Below are 17,237 nucleotides of genomic sequence, written 5' to 3' on the forward strand. Positions count from 1 at the left end.
CTGCATATTATTAATATACTTAGTACGATAGTACGATAGGCTTCTTGCGGGTCGGTAAACATATTTGAATAGACTTTCACATTTTGTTTTACGATTAAGGTTGTTAAGATTAAGATCTATGATTAAGGTTGCAAATTCAGCATATACAATAATAAAGTTGTTAGTTAACGTTAATGAGTAAACAGATATTTTGTTTTTACATATATATTAATATATAAGTAATATAAGATTTATCAATATAAAATATATACGATATTTGTCACTTAAAATAATTGTAATATACGGCGTAATCATGCTTGAAAAAACTAAACACTCATTGGCTGGTCAATGGAGGCGTGAGCATGACGTCAACAAGCGTAACAAACAAGAGGATGCAAGATGTGAGATGACCAACATCACTTGAGGTTCGCAATTACAGGAAGTCCTGATTTGATTTATCCATGAAAAAACACGTCTGTAGTAATAAGTGGTTATAGCATTACATTTGAGTTGTTTTTGTCTTACAAGGTAAATGTATTGTTGTCATGCGCCCAGGGAGTCTGTTATTAATATCTCGCAGTTCCAGGATGTTGGAGAGATCTCCTGCGCTCATCATCTCTGCGAGGCTCTTGGGCAATCATGGCGGCGATGACATCAGTGCGGAGTTCTCTGAGAACTCTGAGGCGTCTGGTGAGTTTAGAAACATTGTGCTTTCATTAAACGGATATAACGCACCGTGTTAGAGTTTCCTGGTCAAATCACTTTCAGCGAACACGCACAAATTGAAAATATAATGAATTGTTGAAATGTTCAGTCCTGTCCTCTGCAATAGGCAGTGTATATTCATTTGTCACCATGAAATCAAAATGGCCATTTCTTATTCATATTTTTTTATTGGATATTGCAGTATGCAGATATATGCAGTATTTATTATTAATAGTTTGTCTATGCACATTAGTGGAAACTTATTTCAGGGCTAGTAAAACTATCTTTAGCATCCTGAGCAAAAACATGTTTAATGGTCTTGCCTATGTACATCAAATCCCCAGGTTGTATCCCATCGCCTCACATCGTGTCCCAGGCTCCAGGCCCTTGGACCGGCCCCTGTAGTTCACATCTCCACACCACTCACTTCAATTCACTGGAGAGGCTTCAGATCCAGCCATGGTATGTGTCGGAAAGATGAAATTCCCATATATGTTCAAACAGGCTTATTAGCTTGTACAACATATTAACAAGCCCTGATCTTTCTGTTTATGTCATTGCTGTCGTAATAAACTGGACTGTTGCAGTATACTTTTGTTTCTACTTTCAGTGGCCTCTGGACAGGTGCTGCAGTTCAAACTCTCAGATATTGGAGAGGGAATTATGGAAGTGACAGTAAAAGAGTGGTATGATGATGTATTTGAATTTTGTATTGTAAACATGCTGAAATAAATCTTAATCTGAGCCTTGACCTTTGTCCCTAACAGAAGACTCGCTTTAGTGGAGCCACCAAAGTTGCTTTTAGACTATAGGACTATCTGAGGGGTTTAAGACAAGGTGTTGTATGTAAAAAAAAAAAATACTGTACTAAAGCCTGAAAAAACATGTTTGCAGATATTTAGGAAACAGAATATGTTCACATACTTGTTTCTCAGTTTACATCTCGCAATCCTGACTTTATATCTCACAATTCTGACTTTATAACACGCAATCCTGACTTTATATCTCACAATTCTGACTTTATAACACGCAATCCTGACTTTATATCTCACAATTCTGACTTTATAACACCCAGTTGTGTGACTTTATATCTCACAATTCTGACTTTATAACACCCAGTTGTGTGACTTTATATCTCACAATTCTGACTTTATATCTCACAATTCTGACTTTATAACACGCAATCCTGACTTTATATCTCACAATTCTGACTTTATATCTCACAATTCTGACTTTATATCTCACAATTCTGACTTTATATCTCACAATTCTGACTTTATAACACCCAGTTGTGTGACTTTATATCTCACAATTCTGACTTTATATCTCACAATTCTGACTTTATATCTCACAATTCTGACTTTATATCTCACAATTCTGACTTTATAACACGCAACCCTGACTTTATATCTCACAATTCTGACTTTATATCTCACAATTCTGACTTTATAACACCCAGTTGTGTGACTTTATATCTCACAATTCTGACTTTATATCTCACAATTCTGACTTTATAACACGCAATCCTGACTTTATATCTCACAATTCTGACTTTATATCTCACAATTCTGACTTTATATCTCACAATTCTGACTTTATATCTCACAATTCTGACTTTATAACACCCAGTTGTGTGACTTTATATCTCACAATTCTGACTTTATAACACGCAATCCTGACTTTATATCTCACAATTCTGACTTTATATCTCACAATTCTGACTTTATAACACGCAATCCTGACTTTATATCTCACAATTCTGACTTTATAACACCCAGTTGTGTGACTTTATATCTCACAATTCTGACTTTATAACACGCAATCCTGACTTTATATCTCACAATTCTGACTTTATATCTCACAATTCTGACTTTATATCTCACAATTCTGACTTTATATCTCACAATTCTGACTTTATAACACGCAACCCTGACTTTATATCTCACAATTCTGACTTTATATCTCACAATTCTGACTTTATATCTCACAATTCTGACTTTATAACACGCAATCCTGACTTTATATCTCACAATTCTGACTTTATATCTCACAATTCTGACTTTATAACACGCAATCCTGACTTTATATCTCACAATTCTGACTTTATAACACGCAATCCTGACTTTATATCTCACAATTCTGACTTTATAACACCCAGTTGTGTGACTTTATATCTCACAATTCTGACTTTATAACACCCAGTTGTGTGACTTTATATCTCACAATTCTGACTTTATATCTCACAATTCTGACTTTATAACACGCAATCCTGACTTTATATCTCACAATTCTGACTTTATATCTCACAATTCTGACTTTATATCTCACAATTCTGACTTTATATCTCACAATTCTGACTTTATAACACGCAACCCTGACTTTATATCTCACAATTCTGACTTTATATCTCACAATTCTGACTTTATATCTCACAATTCTGACTTTATATCTCACAATTCTGACTTTATATCTCACAATTCTGACTTTATAACACGCAATCCTGACTTTATATCTCACAATTCTGACTTTATAACTCACAATTCTGACTTTATATCTCACAATTCTGACTTTATAACACGCAATCCTGACTTTATATCTCACAATTCTGACTTTATAACACGCAATTCTGACTTTATATCTCACAATTCTGACTTTATATCTCACAATTCTGACTTTATAACACGCAATCCTGACTTTATATCTCACAATTCTGACTTTATATCTCACAATTCTGACTTTATAACACGCAATCCTGACTTTATATCTCGCAATTCTGACTTTATATCTCACAATTCTGACTTTATATCTCACAATTCTGACTTTATATCTCACAATTCTGACTTTATAACACGCAATCCTGACTTTATATCTCGCAATTCTGACTTTATATCTCACAATTCTGACTTTATATCTCACAATTCTGACTTTATATCACGCAGTTGTGTGACTTTATATCTCACAATTCTGACTTTATATCTCACAATTCTGACTTTATATCTCACAATTCTGACTTTATATCTCACAATCCTGACTTTATATTTCACAATTCTGACTTTATATCTCACAATTCTGACTTTATATCTCACAATTCTGACTTTATATCTCACAATTCTGACTTTATATCTCACAATTCTGACTTTATAACACGCAATCCTGACTTTATATCACGCAGTTGTGTGACTTTATATCTCACAATTCTGACTTTATATCTCACAATTCTGACTTGATATCTCACAATTCTGTCTTTATATCTCACAATCCTGACTTTATAACACGCAGTTGTGTGACTTTATATCTCACAATTCTGACTTTATATCTCACAATTCTGAATTTATATCTCACAATTCTGTCTTTATATCTCACAATTCTGACTTTATAAAACGCAATCCTGACTTTATAACACGCAGTTGTGTGACTTTATATCTCACAATTCTGACTTTATATCTCACAATTCTGACTTTATATCTCACAATTCTGACTTTATATCTCACAATTCTGACTTTATATCTCACAATTCTGACTTTATATCTCACAATTCTGACTTTATATCTCACAATTCTGACTTTATATCTCACAATTCTGACTTTATATCTCACAATTCTGACTTTATATCTCACAATTCTGACTTTATATCTCACAATTCTGACTTTATATATCCCAATTCTGACTTTATATCTCACAATTCTGACTTAATAACTTGCAGTTGCGGGTTTATATCACGCAATTCTGAGACAAAAAGTCAGAATGGCGAGATGTAAACACGCAATTGCGGGGAAAAAAGTCGGAATTGTGAGATAAAAAGTCGTAATTACCTTTTTTAGTTTTTATTCAGTGGCAGAAGCAAGCTTCCAAAGTTACGGCCTAAACATAAGTGGTGCAAAAGAGCAATCAGCAAATAGCAAAACATGTTTAATTTACGGATTAACCCGTATTCTAAATAATAAATAAAGGTGAATATTGCAAGCACATTTCTGCTGTATGCAGGTATGTCAAGGAAGGGGACAGGGTCTCCCAGTTTGACAGCATTTGTGAGGTCCAGAGTGACAAAGCATCTGTCACTATCACAAGCCGTTATGATGGCGTCATCCGTAAGCTGTACTATGATGTAGATGCTATCGCACATGTTGGTTCACCTCTTGTAGACATTGAAACGGACAAAGCGCTGGGTCAGTCACTGCTATGGATCGTGTTTTTAATACTCACTCTGTACTTTGAAATGTCTTTCCAGCTCTGTCATTGTGCACTAATGCTGTTTGTCCTGCAGGGGGCGACCCAGAGGAAGATGTGGTAGAGACTCCAGCAATATCCTATAACCAATCACATGAAAAAACCCAGGCGACACCAGCGGTGCGCTGTCTGGCCATGGAGAACAATGTAATTTTGCATGGCATCAAACTGTAACCCATCATTGTGGCTCTATTGAGTTCTGTATAATTCCTGATTTCTAAATCTGTCCTCTACCAGATTAAACTAAGTGAGGTGGTCGGGACTGGAAAAAACGGGCGTATTTTAAAAGAGGACATTATCAGTTTCTTAGCCAAGCAGACAGGAGCCATCCTCCCTTATGAGGTCCAGAAAATCCCAACACCTGTAATTTCCACTGCTGATACCCCTCCCAAAGAGGAGACGCCCATCATGGCAGCTCAGGCGATCCCGAGACAGACCTTCTCCGGCAAAGACAGGACAGAGCCTCTGAACGGTGAGTTTGAGTGTGTTCGGTGTTCTTGGATGTCAGTCAATGATATTCAAAAATATATTGGCAACACTTTACAATAAGGTTCGTTAGTTAACATTAGTTAACCACATTAGTTAGCATGAACCAATAATGAACTGCAATTATACAGCATTTATTAATCTTTGTTAATGTTCATTTCAAAAACCTTTAATAAAATCTTGGTAATGTTGATGCACTGTGAACTAACATGAATAAACAAAGAACAGCTGTATTTCTATTAACTAACATAGATTAACTAAGATTAACAAATACAGTAACAAATGTAGGCCTATTGCTATTGCTAATGCTCATGGTTATTTCATGTTAGTTCATGCATAACTTAACTAACTAACCTTTTTCATTAGTGTTACCAATATATTATAAATGTGAATTCATGATTACAATAACTTGAACACACCTGTTCTGTAAAAAAATAAAAAATAAAAATTCAATCAGTGTTTGGGGTCCAGCTGACCCCACTGGACCTTTCCTTCCATTTTAAAGTGTTACTTTCATCTCAGGGGCATGAGACTCTGTGACTTTTCCTAAATAATCTATCTAAACACGGAGAAAAAATCTGTGCTTGATTTGATTGTTCTAAAGGTGTGTGAAAAAAAAAAAAAAGATGTACCGTTTAAGGTGTTTGGGGTCAGATTGACTTTTTTTGTCAAAAAAGAACAAAAAAAATGGGAACATAAAAAAATGACATTTTTTTCATTTAGTTTTTCAACATTTTTTTAAAAATAAATCCAGTATAAATCTGAAGATTTCTACATTAAAATCAAGGTCTGGTCATAGAGCATAAACACAAAGTGGAACAAACTTTCTATCTCACACACACAAAAACAGCATAAATGTATAGTTGAGAAGTAAATAAAAAGATTATATATAGTCAATTCATTATATGTGTAAACAAACTTTTTACCTTGAAAGATTTAGTAAACAACTTTGAAAATGATGATTAAAATGTGTACACTTACATATATTTGATGTGTGGAAAGTATATTACTTATTACTTGGTTACACCACAAGACAATTTTCAGAGTCATTCAATTAAAACTTTTCTTGAAAAGGGCATCAAAGTTTTTTTAAACCAAATGAAACCAACATAAATACAAAACGTACCTTTTTAAAAGCCCTTTCACTGCAAGAATGATAAAGATAACTATGACTATAATAATTATATTGTTTTTAATAAGCGCATTTCTGTTATGTCGTCTGCCAATTTAAATGCCTGAGCCGGGATTTTGATTGGCTTTCAATGTTTTTATCTTTCATCCACCAGAAAAAAAAAGTCGTTCTAAAAACTGATTCCAACAACATCGTTCCTCTGTGTCATTATAGTTGTGCTGTGGACTTCCCTATTCTTATAGAATTATAACTATATATACCCACAGGTGTAAACTGACCTTAGTTAAGGTCTAAGACCTTAAACTATATTACCATGATTTCTTTATCATGGATGATGTTATTTGTCATTGACTTGCATGTTTGGCTATCTTGAACATCTCTTCTATATGGTGATAAACACAGGTTTCCAGAAAGCCATGGTGAAGACCATGAGCGCTGCTCTGAAAACTCCTCACTTCGGTTACTCTGATGAGGTGGACCTGACGCAGCTGGTGCGCTTGCGCTCGGAGTTGAAGGACCTGGCCCAGTCTCGGGGTGTCAAACTCAGCTACATGCCTTTCTTCATCAAGGTGCTCTCCGGTTACACTTGGTGTTACACCAACCACCTGTTTGTGTTTATACACATTCAAAGTTAAAGGGCCATCACGCTATAAGATCTTTAAATATCCATTTTTTGTAAGTAAACTCTGAAATATAAAAATAATCAGTAATCACGAATGGCGGTAAAAGTCGTTGATCAGATTGTGTACGATTACTTCTCTTACGGCTTTTTTCTATGTGAATATTAAAGGCACACTTTGTAATTTTTCGCCACTAGAGGTCGTTTATTCAAAACAAAGGCGTAGCTTGATGACGCCTTGATTTCGTGGAATCGTGGGAGTTGTTGTCTTCAACTCTACAGCCGGTGGAGAATACGACGGGATCATATTCATGGATGATCGGTAATGTATTAAAGATTTATTAACGTTATGAATGCCGCTGGAGCGATTGCTAATGAGAGACGAGCGCGACACACGGCTCGAGAGCACTGGAGCTTTTATTATACACGCTTCTTCCGGTCATGCGTGTGTGGGGTAACGCAGCGCTGTTTTATCATAGGCTATTAGATAGGTTTGAGTGTGTTGAAACGTGTTATAATGCTATTCTGTGCGTTCGCTCGACGGCTATTATATGAGACACTTGTTGCACACTGCAGTGAGCTAGATCAATATTAGACATGATAAATATGATTCTCGCGGTAAATCAAGAAAACGAGATTTAAACAAAAAAAGTGTTGAGCTGTATAACAATGATTCGTTTTCTGTTGATGAATGTATTCAAACAGTTGCTCACCTGTCTAATAAAACACATAACATATTAAAGCTTCTTTGGTGTTTCCATGGTTTCTACAAAATAAATCGAGGGTAACGCGGGTATGATGTCATTGATAGGCGACGCACGGACACGGTGTGTGTCCTGGTTTAAACTGCTTATTTCTCTGGATTTAAACATTCTTAGAAACATTTTGTGATAATGTAAGTGCACAATTCAACAAAAAATATAACATTGTTTGAGCGGTTTTGGGATATTTTGATCCAAAATCTTACATAGTGTGCCTTTAACACCAAGTGTTTTGGGTCAGATTATAATTCTAGATTGTCTTTATACTGTTTTGTTCAGGCTGCATCATTAGGGCTCCTGCAGTTTCCTGTTCTCAATGCCTCTGTGGATGAAGGCTGCCTGTGGAGCTCAACCGTCTGCGGGCTCTGGGTTCATCTGGACAGCTGGGCACCGCTGACCTCACTGGAGGAACTTTCACCCTCTCCAACATTGGCTCGGTGAGGCGCCGTCCACCTGACTTCAGGCTTCCGAAATATGTCAAGTGTGTATTTTCTGAATCCCCCAATGGAATAGTCTAAACAGTTTCCCAAACATCCTCATCTTCCATATCTCAGACAAACTGGTAGCCTTGTCCCAAACTCACTGCTGGTTTGAAAGTATTGATTTCTCCATTTTAATCGATTCTCATTTTGATGAACCGATATCGATTCTTAAAGGTTCACCCTCAAAAAGTTTTTTCAAACCTGTATGAATTTCTTTCTTCTGCTGAACACAAAAGAAGATATTTTGACGAATATGGGTAACCAAACAGTTAATGGACCCCATTGGCTTCCATAGTATTTTTTTTTCCCATACTATGGAACTCAATGGGGTCCAACAACTCTTTGGTTACCAACATTCATCAAAATATCTTCTTTTGTGTTCAGCAGAGCAAGGAAACTCACACAGGTTTGGAGCAACATGAGGGTGAGTAAATGATGACAGAATTTTTATCTTTGGGTGAACTGTCCCTTTAAATCCCAAGAATCAATCATTTAGTCTATGGTGTTTTCAGTTGATGCATGAACAACACTTCACTTAACATTATTTGTAGCGTGCCTTCCACCCAATAATCAGATTCCAAATTCTTGATTGTGATTCAAACAATGAATACCATTTTGAAGCTATTTAATATGGCGTGACAGTTCGCTATAGCTTCAGGCAACAAGTGAACCATTCATCTCTTCCTCTTTACTGCTAGTTACAGCACAAAATAAACATGGCTGAACATCAGAAGTTATGTTAAAAGAAACAGAACAACTTACTGAAATCTATCATATCTCATTTAATCGCTCAATCAGTGTTTCAACCACAGAAAGACAGAAACAGCCTGTAAACATTGTAACTTTGTTACATTTACCTCAGGAAACCCATTTAATTACCATTAACTTGATTGTTGGCTAGAAAAATGAACACTAGAGAAAAGCATTTTTGCTAAATATAGCCTTTATTTATTTATTAATTTTATGCTTACTCAACCCGCTGAGGAAAATTGACATGTTCCTGATCCTATAGAATTGAAACCAATCGCAAGCTTGTGAATTGGTGTCAATGTTCAGTCCGAATCATTCGTCCACTGGAACAGATTGCAGTTCTGACACTAGTGATGCATATATTACACACTGTACTTGGTCTTAAACACTATGTTACCCTAGTTGGGCCTCGACTGCAGCCGCCCCGAATGTTGGGCCTGATGATCGTTATCCTGTCCTGTTTGGAGGATATGTATGAGGGTCTGGAAGGTCTAAGCGCTTCTTTTATGGGTTAGCAGTCCTCAAACAACAGCAGGCTTTCAATGGGCTTCTATTTGCTATCTAGCGATAATCTGATCTCTCATCATAAAATAATTAAAAAAGTAATTTTTTCATTTAGATTGGAGGGACGTATGCCAAGCCTGTGATTCTGCCCCCGGAGGTGGCCATCGGAGCTTTGGGAAAGATCCAGGTGAACTGCTTGTTTTCTTCACTCTTTAATAAAAAAGTAGATGATTGTTGAATCATTGGATCTACAATAAATAAGTGATTTTTGCTTCATTGCTTTTGTATATTCTACAGTGACTGTCGTTATAATAAATAACCCATGCATGCTGATATTTAGCATCCAAAATATTTAGCATTCAAAATATTATGGCTTCAACCACTGCAGAACCTCCAGACTGTGTATCAAGGTCAGATATTCTCATAAAATCAGATAATTTGTCTTCTTTTAGGACTTTTATGACAAGATTAGTTCTGGTTGTAAAATGTCATGTTATGCCACTAGCCAAAACTTTCAATGGTATTAAAAAATATATTTCTAAACTTACTACGATATGTACACTCACATGTATTCAAGGTTTAAGGAAAATGTTGTTCTATTTTTAGAATCATTGAACTGAACTGCTCCTGCAATGGTTTAAGTTCATAACTATATGAAACCAACAAGAATACAGTTCATGTGTTATATGAACTTTTTATTTTATAATCCCCATATAATGTACCAGTGTTTTAGTGATATTCCACTTATGTGACTGTGCTTTTAAAGCCGTTTCTCTGCTCTGGTGCAGGTGCTGCCCAGGTTTAACCCCCGTGATGAGATAGTAAAGGCGTACATCATGAACGTCAGCTGGTCCGCCGATCACCGTGTCATAGACCCCGCTTCTCCAACCTGTGGCGGTCTTACCTGGAGAACCCAGCTGCTATGGTCCTGGATCTCGAATGAAGGCTGCTCTGGAAATGAGATTTCTGCTGGAGGAGGGCAGAATAATATCTTTCCTCTAGATGCCTTAACTCAGATTGAAGACTTTTATTAATTATGCATCATAAAACACTTGCGTCATGTTAATGAGTGTTTTTAAATGGGTGCTGCGCATTTAAAAAAAATGTTTTGTCTTCTATGCATTATGGTTGGTTAGAAATGAACTGAATTTGTTTGCACAGGTTAGACGTCTGAAATGGCCTGTAGGTTTTTCTAATGCACAGACGGAGGCTGATACGGACTGGCTCTTGTACAAGCATCTGGAACTGTAACATCTCATTGTTTGCTGACTTTCTCTGAGACTTCATTCACACAAGCCTCTGTAGAGCTGACAGACAGTCACTTCATCGAAAACCACTTGTGTGCCAATGTGACTGATGTCAGAGTAAAGAAAGGACCATCATTTAACTGTTATATGAACAATTGGAACGCATGGGTAGACTACTAAAATGTGATGGGAATAAGTTTTTTTTTTTGCCGAGCTGCATTGCTTTTTGCGTTATTTTCAAAATTTCAATAAATAATGTGGTTTAAAGACATGATCGCATAAGATGAACAGATTTCATTAAGGCTTGACGTACAAGAACAAGCCTTGGTTTTCTTGCGGTAGCTTGAATGAGCTTGAGTGACAAAGGAGAACAAAAGTGTTTGAGCTTCTGTTTGCCATATTTGACCAATGTTTATATTTGAATAAAAGCCTAAATTAAAGCTTTACATCATATAAAGCGATTGTGTCTCTTAAGATTTGGACTACAATCTCTTTAAGAACATTTTGAAGCAGCAAAGTTCTTTCAATGGAGACCGAAATCTCTTAGGATTCATTAAAACGTTTTCAAAAAAGTGAAAGTCATATGGGTATGAAATGACATGAGGGGGAGTAAATGACAGCATTTTAATTTTTGGGTGAAATGTCCATTTAACAATGACACATTTAGATTCAGATTTCAGAAACCAAAGAGCAGTTTTAGACGAAGTTTGAAAGGCAATCTTGTCAATTTTTGTGGTTCAGAAATCTCAATCTAAATGCATGTCTAAAATGAGTTTAAATGCCACCAGAAAACATCAACAGAGAAACCTTGTTTTTTATATTTTTGGTCCAAGCATTTACTTGGGACAGTAGTACATGACATAGTATGTGAGGTGTAGCCGGTGAGAGTCTTTGAGTCTTGCAGCGTAGTTGAATCTCATGAATGTCTTACATCGATCTCGTTCACAGACAGCAAGGTCTTCAGAGGTACAAATACACATTTCCAACTGGAATGGATTATAAAACATCATACGAGAACTTCCTGGGCATAATCGTTCAGAAAACCATCCTTGCCTAATGTAGCATCATGATTTACGCAACAAGTTATACGAGCGATTCACACAGAAACTCGTTGTGCTCGTGTATCAGTCATAAGCTTCAACTGAAAAGAAATAGAAAGTTTCGGTTCTCCCTGGAACCTCTGAAACCCTCAGGTGGTCTGGAAGTTGCTCTGGAAGACACTGACTGAAATTAAAATCAAAAACGATCAGAGACCTGGAATGCTACTCGAGTGGAATGTGACGAGAGAATAAGGTATGTGTGCTTTTAACACCTTTAAAACAAAACGGAGTTTCAGGAGGATCATATGTAGGAAGTTCGCTTTAAAACGAAGGCTAAGGAAATGTTCTCGAGGAATGCTTTAGATATTTGGCTAGCTCTTAACATGAGCCTGACACTTAAAGCAAAAGGGTTTTTTCTCTTTCTGGGTCTACAAAAGCAGCACCTCTTCAAACTAGACTGACTATAAGACACATGAAAGAAAAAATGTTTTATAACAAACATAGGCATAAATTCCCATTTGGCATTTTAGATTAGGTAACTACGTCGGTGGTTTGTGTTAAATCGACTTCGAATCGCAAAGTATTTAATAACTAAATGTCAAATTGGTATTTTTCATTCAGTGCCACCTGAGGGTTGGTCAAAAGCATGCAGAGGTCCTGGGTAAAAGTCCAAGGTTTAAAGCAACGTTCAAGGCATCTCTCCTTCACATAAATAACAATGAAATGTACATTCTAAAAAAAAAGAAAAAAGTAGAAATTGCCATTTTCATGAATGAGGGTAAACCAGTCCATGTGCTACATGAATTTCTTCATACCCTCCTCATAAAAGTCTTTAAAGACAAAGTATCCAAACCGATTGATCACAACTGCTGCAATGAAGTGTCCACAGTCAGGTGTTTGATTTGTATTAGCGCAGTCCAATCAAGCGGTTTGTGAACTGACGTATCAATACACACTGTCCTTTGAATTCACTTGAAGATCCACATATTGTATCTTCACAAAAATGATCAAGGCAGCAACGAAGGAATCGAAAACAGTACAGTAACTAAGAAGTGGCCGCTCCTGTTGTGAGCTCATATGAGTGTACGAGTCAGTGAGATGTGTGTGTGTGTGTGTGTGTGTGTGTGTGTGTGTGTGTGTGTGTGTGTGTGTGTGTGTGTGTGTGTGTGTGTGTGTGTGTGTGTGTGTGTGATGTAGTCAGGCAGCTTTGTGATGGATTGATTGGATAGCTTCTGAAGAGTCGAGGCTCACTGAGGTCTATGGTCCTTTAAAAAACACTTTATCAAGCCATTGTGGACGCAAAGGTCAGGTGTCGTCATCTGTGTCCTCTATCAGGACTTTGGTGTCTCGGACTTTCGACCTGGAAAAAAAAAAGAAAAAAATAGAGATCCTTGAGTTAATCAAACTCATTGTGAGAGCATCTGTATGATGGTGCTCAGAAGCTCACAAGGCATAATTATTCACCAAATAGGGTCCCTGATGTCCCGCTACTTTTTAATAAAGGCACATTTTTTTTTATATGTTCTTTAGAGAGAGCTTAAATTTGGAAACTACTAAAACAACAAATCAAGTCATTTTCTCAATTCAATCACGTTTTCAAAGATTTGAAAATCTTTTTGTTTTACGAAAACCAATAATTTTTCTGTTACTGGAAACATACATTCAACAATAACTACAAACCCAAACTTAGAAATACCTTATTTTATGCCAAAACTACAACACTGTTACTCATTTAATTCATATCATAAACAGCATTTTATGAAGGTTAAGCTGACCTGAAACCGAAAAATATTTTTTTTTGTTTGTTTGTTTCAAGCCCTATTTTGCACCCTCTCCATTGGAAGTGTCACAAAGTGTTAAAGTCCATGTAAAAACTGGGATTAATATAGTGTTTTAAGGATGAAGTTGCAAAACGCTAATAAAAGGATATGCTTTTCGATTTTGGTATCTTGAATCTCAGACAATGCTACATCATCTAAACCAGATGTTCCTAACCAGGGGGCCTATGCAAAAAGGGGACTCAAGATGATTTAAAATGATTGAAGATTAGGAAAAAAGCATTACAATAAGCTAAAAATTAATACAAATAAATTTCTTATTTTGTTTCACTTCAAGAAGTGAAAACCCAGGTTTTAGAAAAAAAAAAGTATACATGAGGTAGCTTCATTTAAAAGTGATTTCTAGAGAAGTCAGGTCAATTAATAAAAGCTTCAAACTCTCTGGGCAGTTTATAATGAATTTACATATATACACATACATATACGTAATGCCAAGCTCTAAAATATTTTATCAGATAGAAATTAGAAAAAAAAATCCTTAACATTAATTATTATCCAAGAAAATGAAAAGTCATTGATTTGAAATTCAGAAGTTTGAGATCCCTGAAGAGCGTTCATTTCTTAATACTTCTGGACTTGGAATGTACAGTGGGGAAAATAATTATTTGATCCCCTGCTGATTTTGTAAACAGATTGAGACAGAATATCAACCCAAAAATCCAGAAAAACACATCATATAAAGGTTGTAAATTGATTAGCATTTGATCGAGCGAAATAAGTATTTGATCCCCAAGCAACCAGCAAGAATTCTGCCTCCCACAGATTGGTTATGTGCCTGTGTGAAACACAGATTAGTCCTGTCACTTTAAGAAAGTACTCCTAATGTCAGTGGAAAACTGTCCACAGAATCTGTTTCTTCCATTCCAAACTCTCCACCACCATGGGCAAAACCAAAGAGCTGTCAAACATCAGGGACCAGATTGTAGACCTGCACACGGCTGGAATGGGCTACAAGACCATCAGCGAGAAGCTTGGAGAGAAGGAGACAACTGTTGGTGTGATTATTCAGAAATGTTAGAAATACTAAATGAAAAATCAATCGTTCTGGAGCTCCATGCAAGATCTGGCCTCATGAGGTACGGATGATCATGAGAAAGGTGAGGGATCAGCCCAAAACTGCTTGTTAATGATCTCAAGGTCGTTGGGACCACAGTCACCAAGCAAACCATTGGTAACACACTACGCCGCAATGGATTGAAATCCTGCAGCGCCCGCAAGGTCTCCCTGCTCAAGAAGGCACATGTTCAAGCCCATCTGAAGTTTGCCAACGAACATCTAATGATTCAGAGAAGGCTTGGAAGAAAGTGCTGTGGTCAGATGAGACCAAAATTGAGCTCTTTGGCATCAACTCAACTCACCGTGTTTGGAGGAAGAGAAATGCTGACTCTGACCCCAAGAACACCATCCCTACAGTCAAGCACGGAAACATCATGCTTTTGGGCTTTTGTCTCTGCTAAGAGTACAGGACGACTTCACCATATCAAGGGGCTGATGAACGTGGCCCATGTACCGTAAAATTTTGTATGAGAACCTCCTTCCTTCAGCCAGAACACTGAAGATGTGTCTTCCAGCATGACAATGACCCAAAACATACCGCCAAGGGAACAAAGGAGTGGCTCAAGAGGACCCACATTAAAGTCTTGGAGTGGCCTAGCCAGTCTCCAGACCTTAATCCTATAGAAAATCTGTGGAGGGAGCTGAAACTTCGATTTGCAAAGTGACAGCCAAGAAACTTTAAGGATTTTGAGAGTATCTGTAAAGAGGAATGGGCCAAAATCCCTCCTGAGATGTGTGTAAACCTGGTGACCAACTACAAGAAACGTCTTACCTCTGTGCTTGCCAACAAAGGTTTCTCCACCAAGTACTAAGGCATGTTTTGGTTGGGGATCAAATACTTATTTCACTCGCTGAAATGCTAATCGATTTATAACCTGTCTCTATATTTATATTCTGTCTCTATCCGTTAAAATAAACCTACTATAAAAATTATAGACACTACATTTCTTTGTAAGTGGGCGAACTTACAAAATAAGTAGGGATCAAATAATTATTTTCCACACTCTAATTTACAGAAACTAGGAATGTCAGACATTTGAATATTGTTGTGGACAAAGAGATGAGTCAAAAAGGATGAGAACGACTGATTTAAACCCATCTGACAAAGTCTTTTCATGTTTAAAATTAAATTCAGCTTATTTAGATTCATCTGACGTTTCTTTATGTTCCATCTATTGCCAGCTGTTCAAAGCTTGTTTTAACGGATTCCATCTCTGGATTTATGTTTGTGTGGTTGGTGGTCCTATGTTGCACATACTGGGAGGAGAGGCGTGGTCTTCTCAAGGACATGCTGTAGCTTCTCTTCCAGTTCTTCTTTCCTTTTCGGTTCCTCACACCATCCTCCTGGTCCATCATTTGCTCCAGAAGCGTCAGGTCATCTGCATTCAAAGGTGCTACTGAGATGTCCCGCACCGCTCTGAACTCACCACAGTTATTCAGGTGTTCGTTCTCCAGACGGAAGAAGTTCCAAACAAAGCGCCTGAAACAGATGACAGATTATGAGGATAAGTTACTTTACTAATTCCAGCTGAAAAATAATATGCCATTCATTTAAGGAGACATTAATGAGGATGGGGGCCTGATGAATAAAAACAGATGTATCTTGGCTTCATGATTGTCTGATTGGCCAATATAGCATTCCAGTAGTGCTAAAATACACAATAGCTACAGTATGTCATGAAAAACACATTCATCAAAAAGGTCAACTATTAACCACAGTTTGTGGGTAGGAATAGGTTAATGAGTCACGAAACCAGGCATATGGATAAATGCAGGTATGCTCACCTGAAGACCTCCAGAGGTGCGAGGATAGTGGCCAAAATATCAGAAATGTTAGGGTATGCAGTCCCAATCCCAAGGGAAAGCGGAATGGTCCATGCAAAGCGCAAGATTACATCTTCTATTATGGCACAGTAATAGTAAGCCTGTTCAAAGAGAGCACACAAATTAACAACAACGAATCTGTCCACAGTGTAAATGCTGTGAAGTCCGTTCTCGACAAAAATATTTAAATAAGACAACTTAAGTGCCAACAGTGTGTGTGTATTCTTACTTTCTGTGGATATACTATCTCCTCTCTGAGAAGGGTGTTCTCCCCTGCGTTTTTGTCAAACAGACCCCAGTCCATCTTCAGGTCCCAGATTAAGGTGTAGCAGGAGTTAATGATCTTGCAGGCAATCATCAGATACAAGAAGACCTGACCTTCCTGAAAACCTAATGAGAACAGACAGGTAGTGACATGAAAGAACATCACAGACATAAGAGAACACAGGACTGCACGTTTGTCCACATGACGTTCCTCAAGGTTAGGTGTGTGGTCCGCTTTTAATCTCAAAAAATATCATACATAATATTTTAGCTGACAAAGAGTGCCTTTCACACTTGTTTTGAGTAGAAACAAAAAATGTCAT

At 37.0% G+C, this 17,237-nt stretch overlaps 1 protein-coding gene and 1 pseudogene across 2 annotated transcripts in view; one reads left to right on the forward strand and one right to left on the reverse strand.

Moving 5' to 3' along the window:
• Nucleotides 1–477: 477 nt before the first annotated feature.
• LOC143714086 (lipoamide acyltransferase component of branched-chain alpha-keto acid dehydrogenase complex, mitochondrial-like) lies at nucleotides 478–10,666 on the forward strand (annotated as a pseudogene). Its single transcript, XR_013195406.1, has 10 exons — nucleotides 478–669; nucleotides 1,029–1,146; nucleotides 1,295–1,370; nucleotides 4,669–4,850; nucleotides 4,949–5,058; nucleotides 5,149–5,383; nucleotides 6,932–7,098; nucleotides 8,189–8,346; nucleotides 9,761–9,832; nucleotides 10,434–10,666. The product of XR_013195406.1 is annotated as a lipoamide acyltransferase component of branched-chain alpha-keto acid dehydrogenase complex, mitochondrial-like (transcript).
• Nucleotides 10,667–11,492: 826 nt separating this feature from the next.
• Nucleotides 11,493–17,237, reverse strand: part of xpr1b (xenotropic and polytropic retrovirus receptor 1b) — a 33,709-nt gene continuing 27,964 nt past the window's right edge. The window contains exons 12-15 of the mRNA XM_077204953.1: nucleotides 16,880–17,040; nucleotides 16,612–16,751; nucleotides 16,085–16,306; nucleotides 11,493–13,292 (exon numbers count right to left, since the gene is read on the reverse strand). Coding sequence (XP_077061068.1) covers nucleotides 13,238–13,292; nucleotides 16,085–16,306; nucleotides 16,612–16,751; nucleotides 16,880–17,040 — 578 coding nt within the window. The 3' untranslated portion in view covers nucleotides 11,493–13,237. The remainder of the gene's footprint in view (nucleotides 13,293–16,084; nucleotides 16,307–16,611; nucleotides 16,752–16,879; nucleotides 17,041–17,237) is intronic.

Source organism: Siphateles boraxobius, unplaced genomic scaffold, assembly GCF_051911475.1.
Source record: "Siphateles boraxobius isolate OS27281-9 unplaced genomic scaffold, OSU_SipBor_1 1, whole genome shotgun sequence".
Classification (NCBI taxonomy): Eukaryota; Metazoa; Chordata; class Actinopteri; order Cypriniformes; family Leuciscidae; genus Siphateles; species Siphateles boraxobius.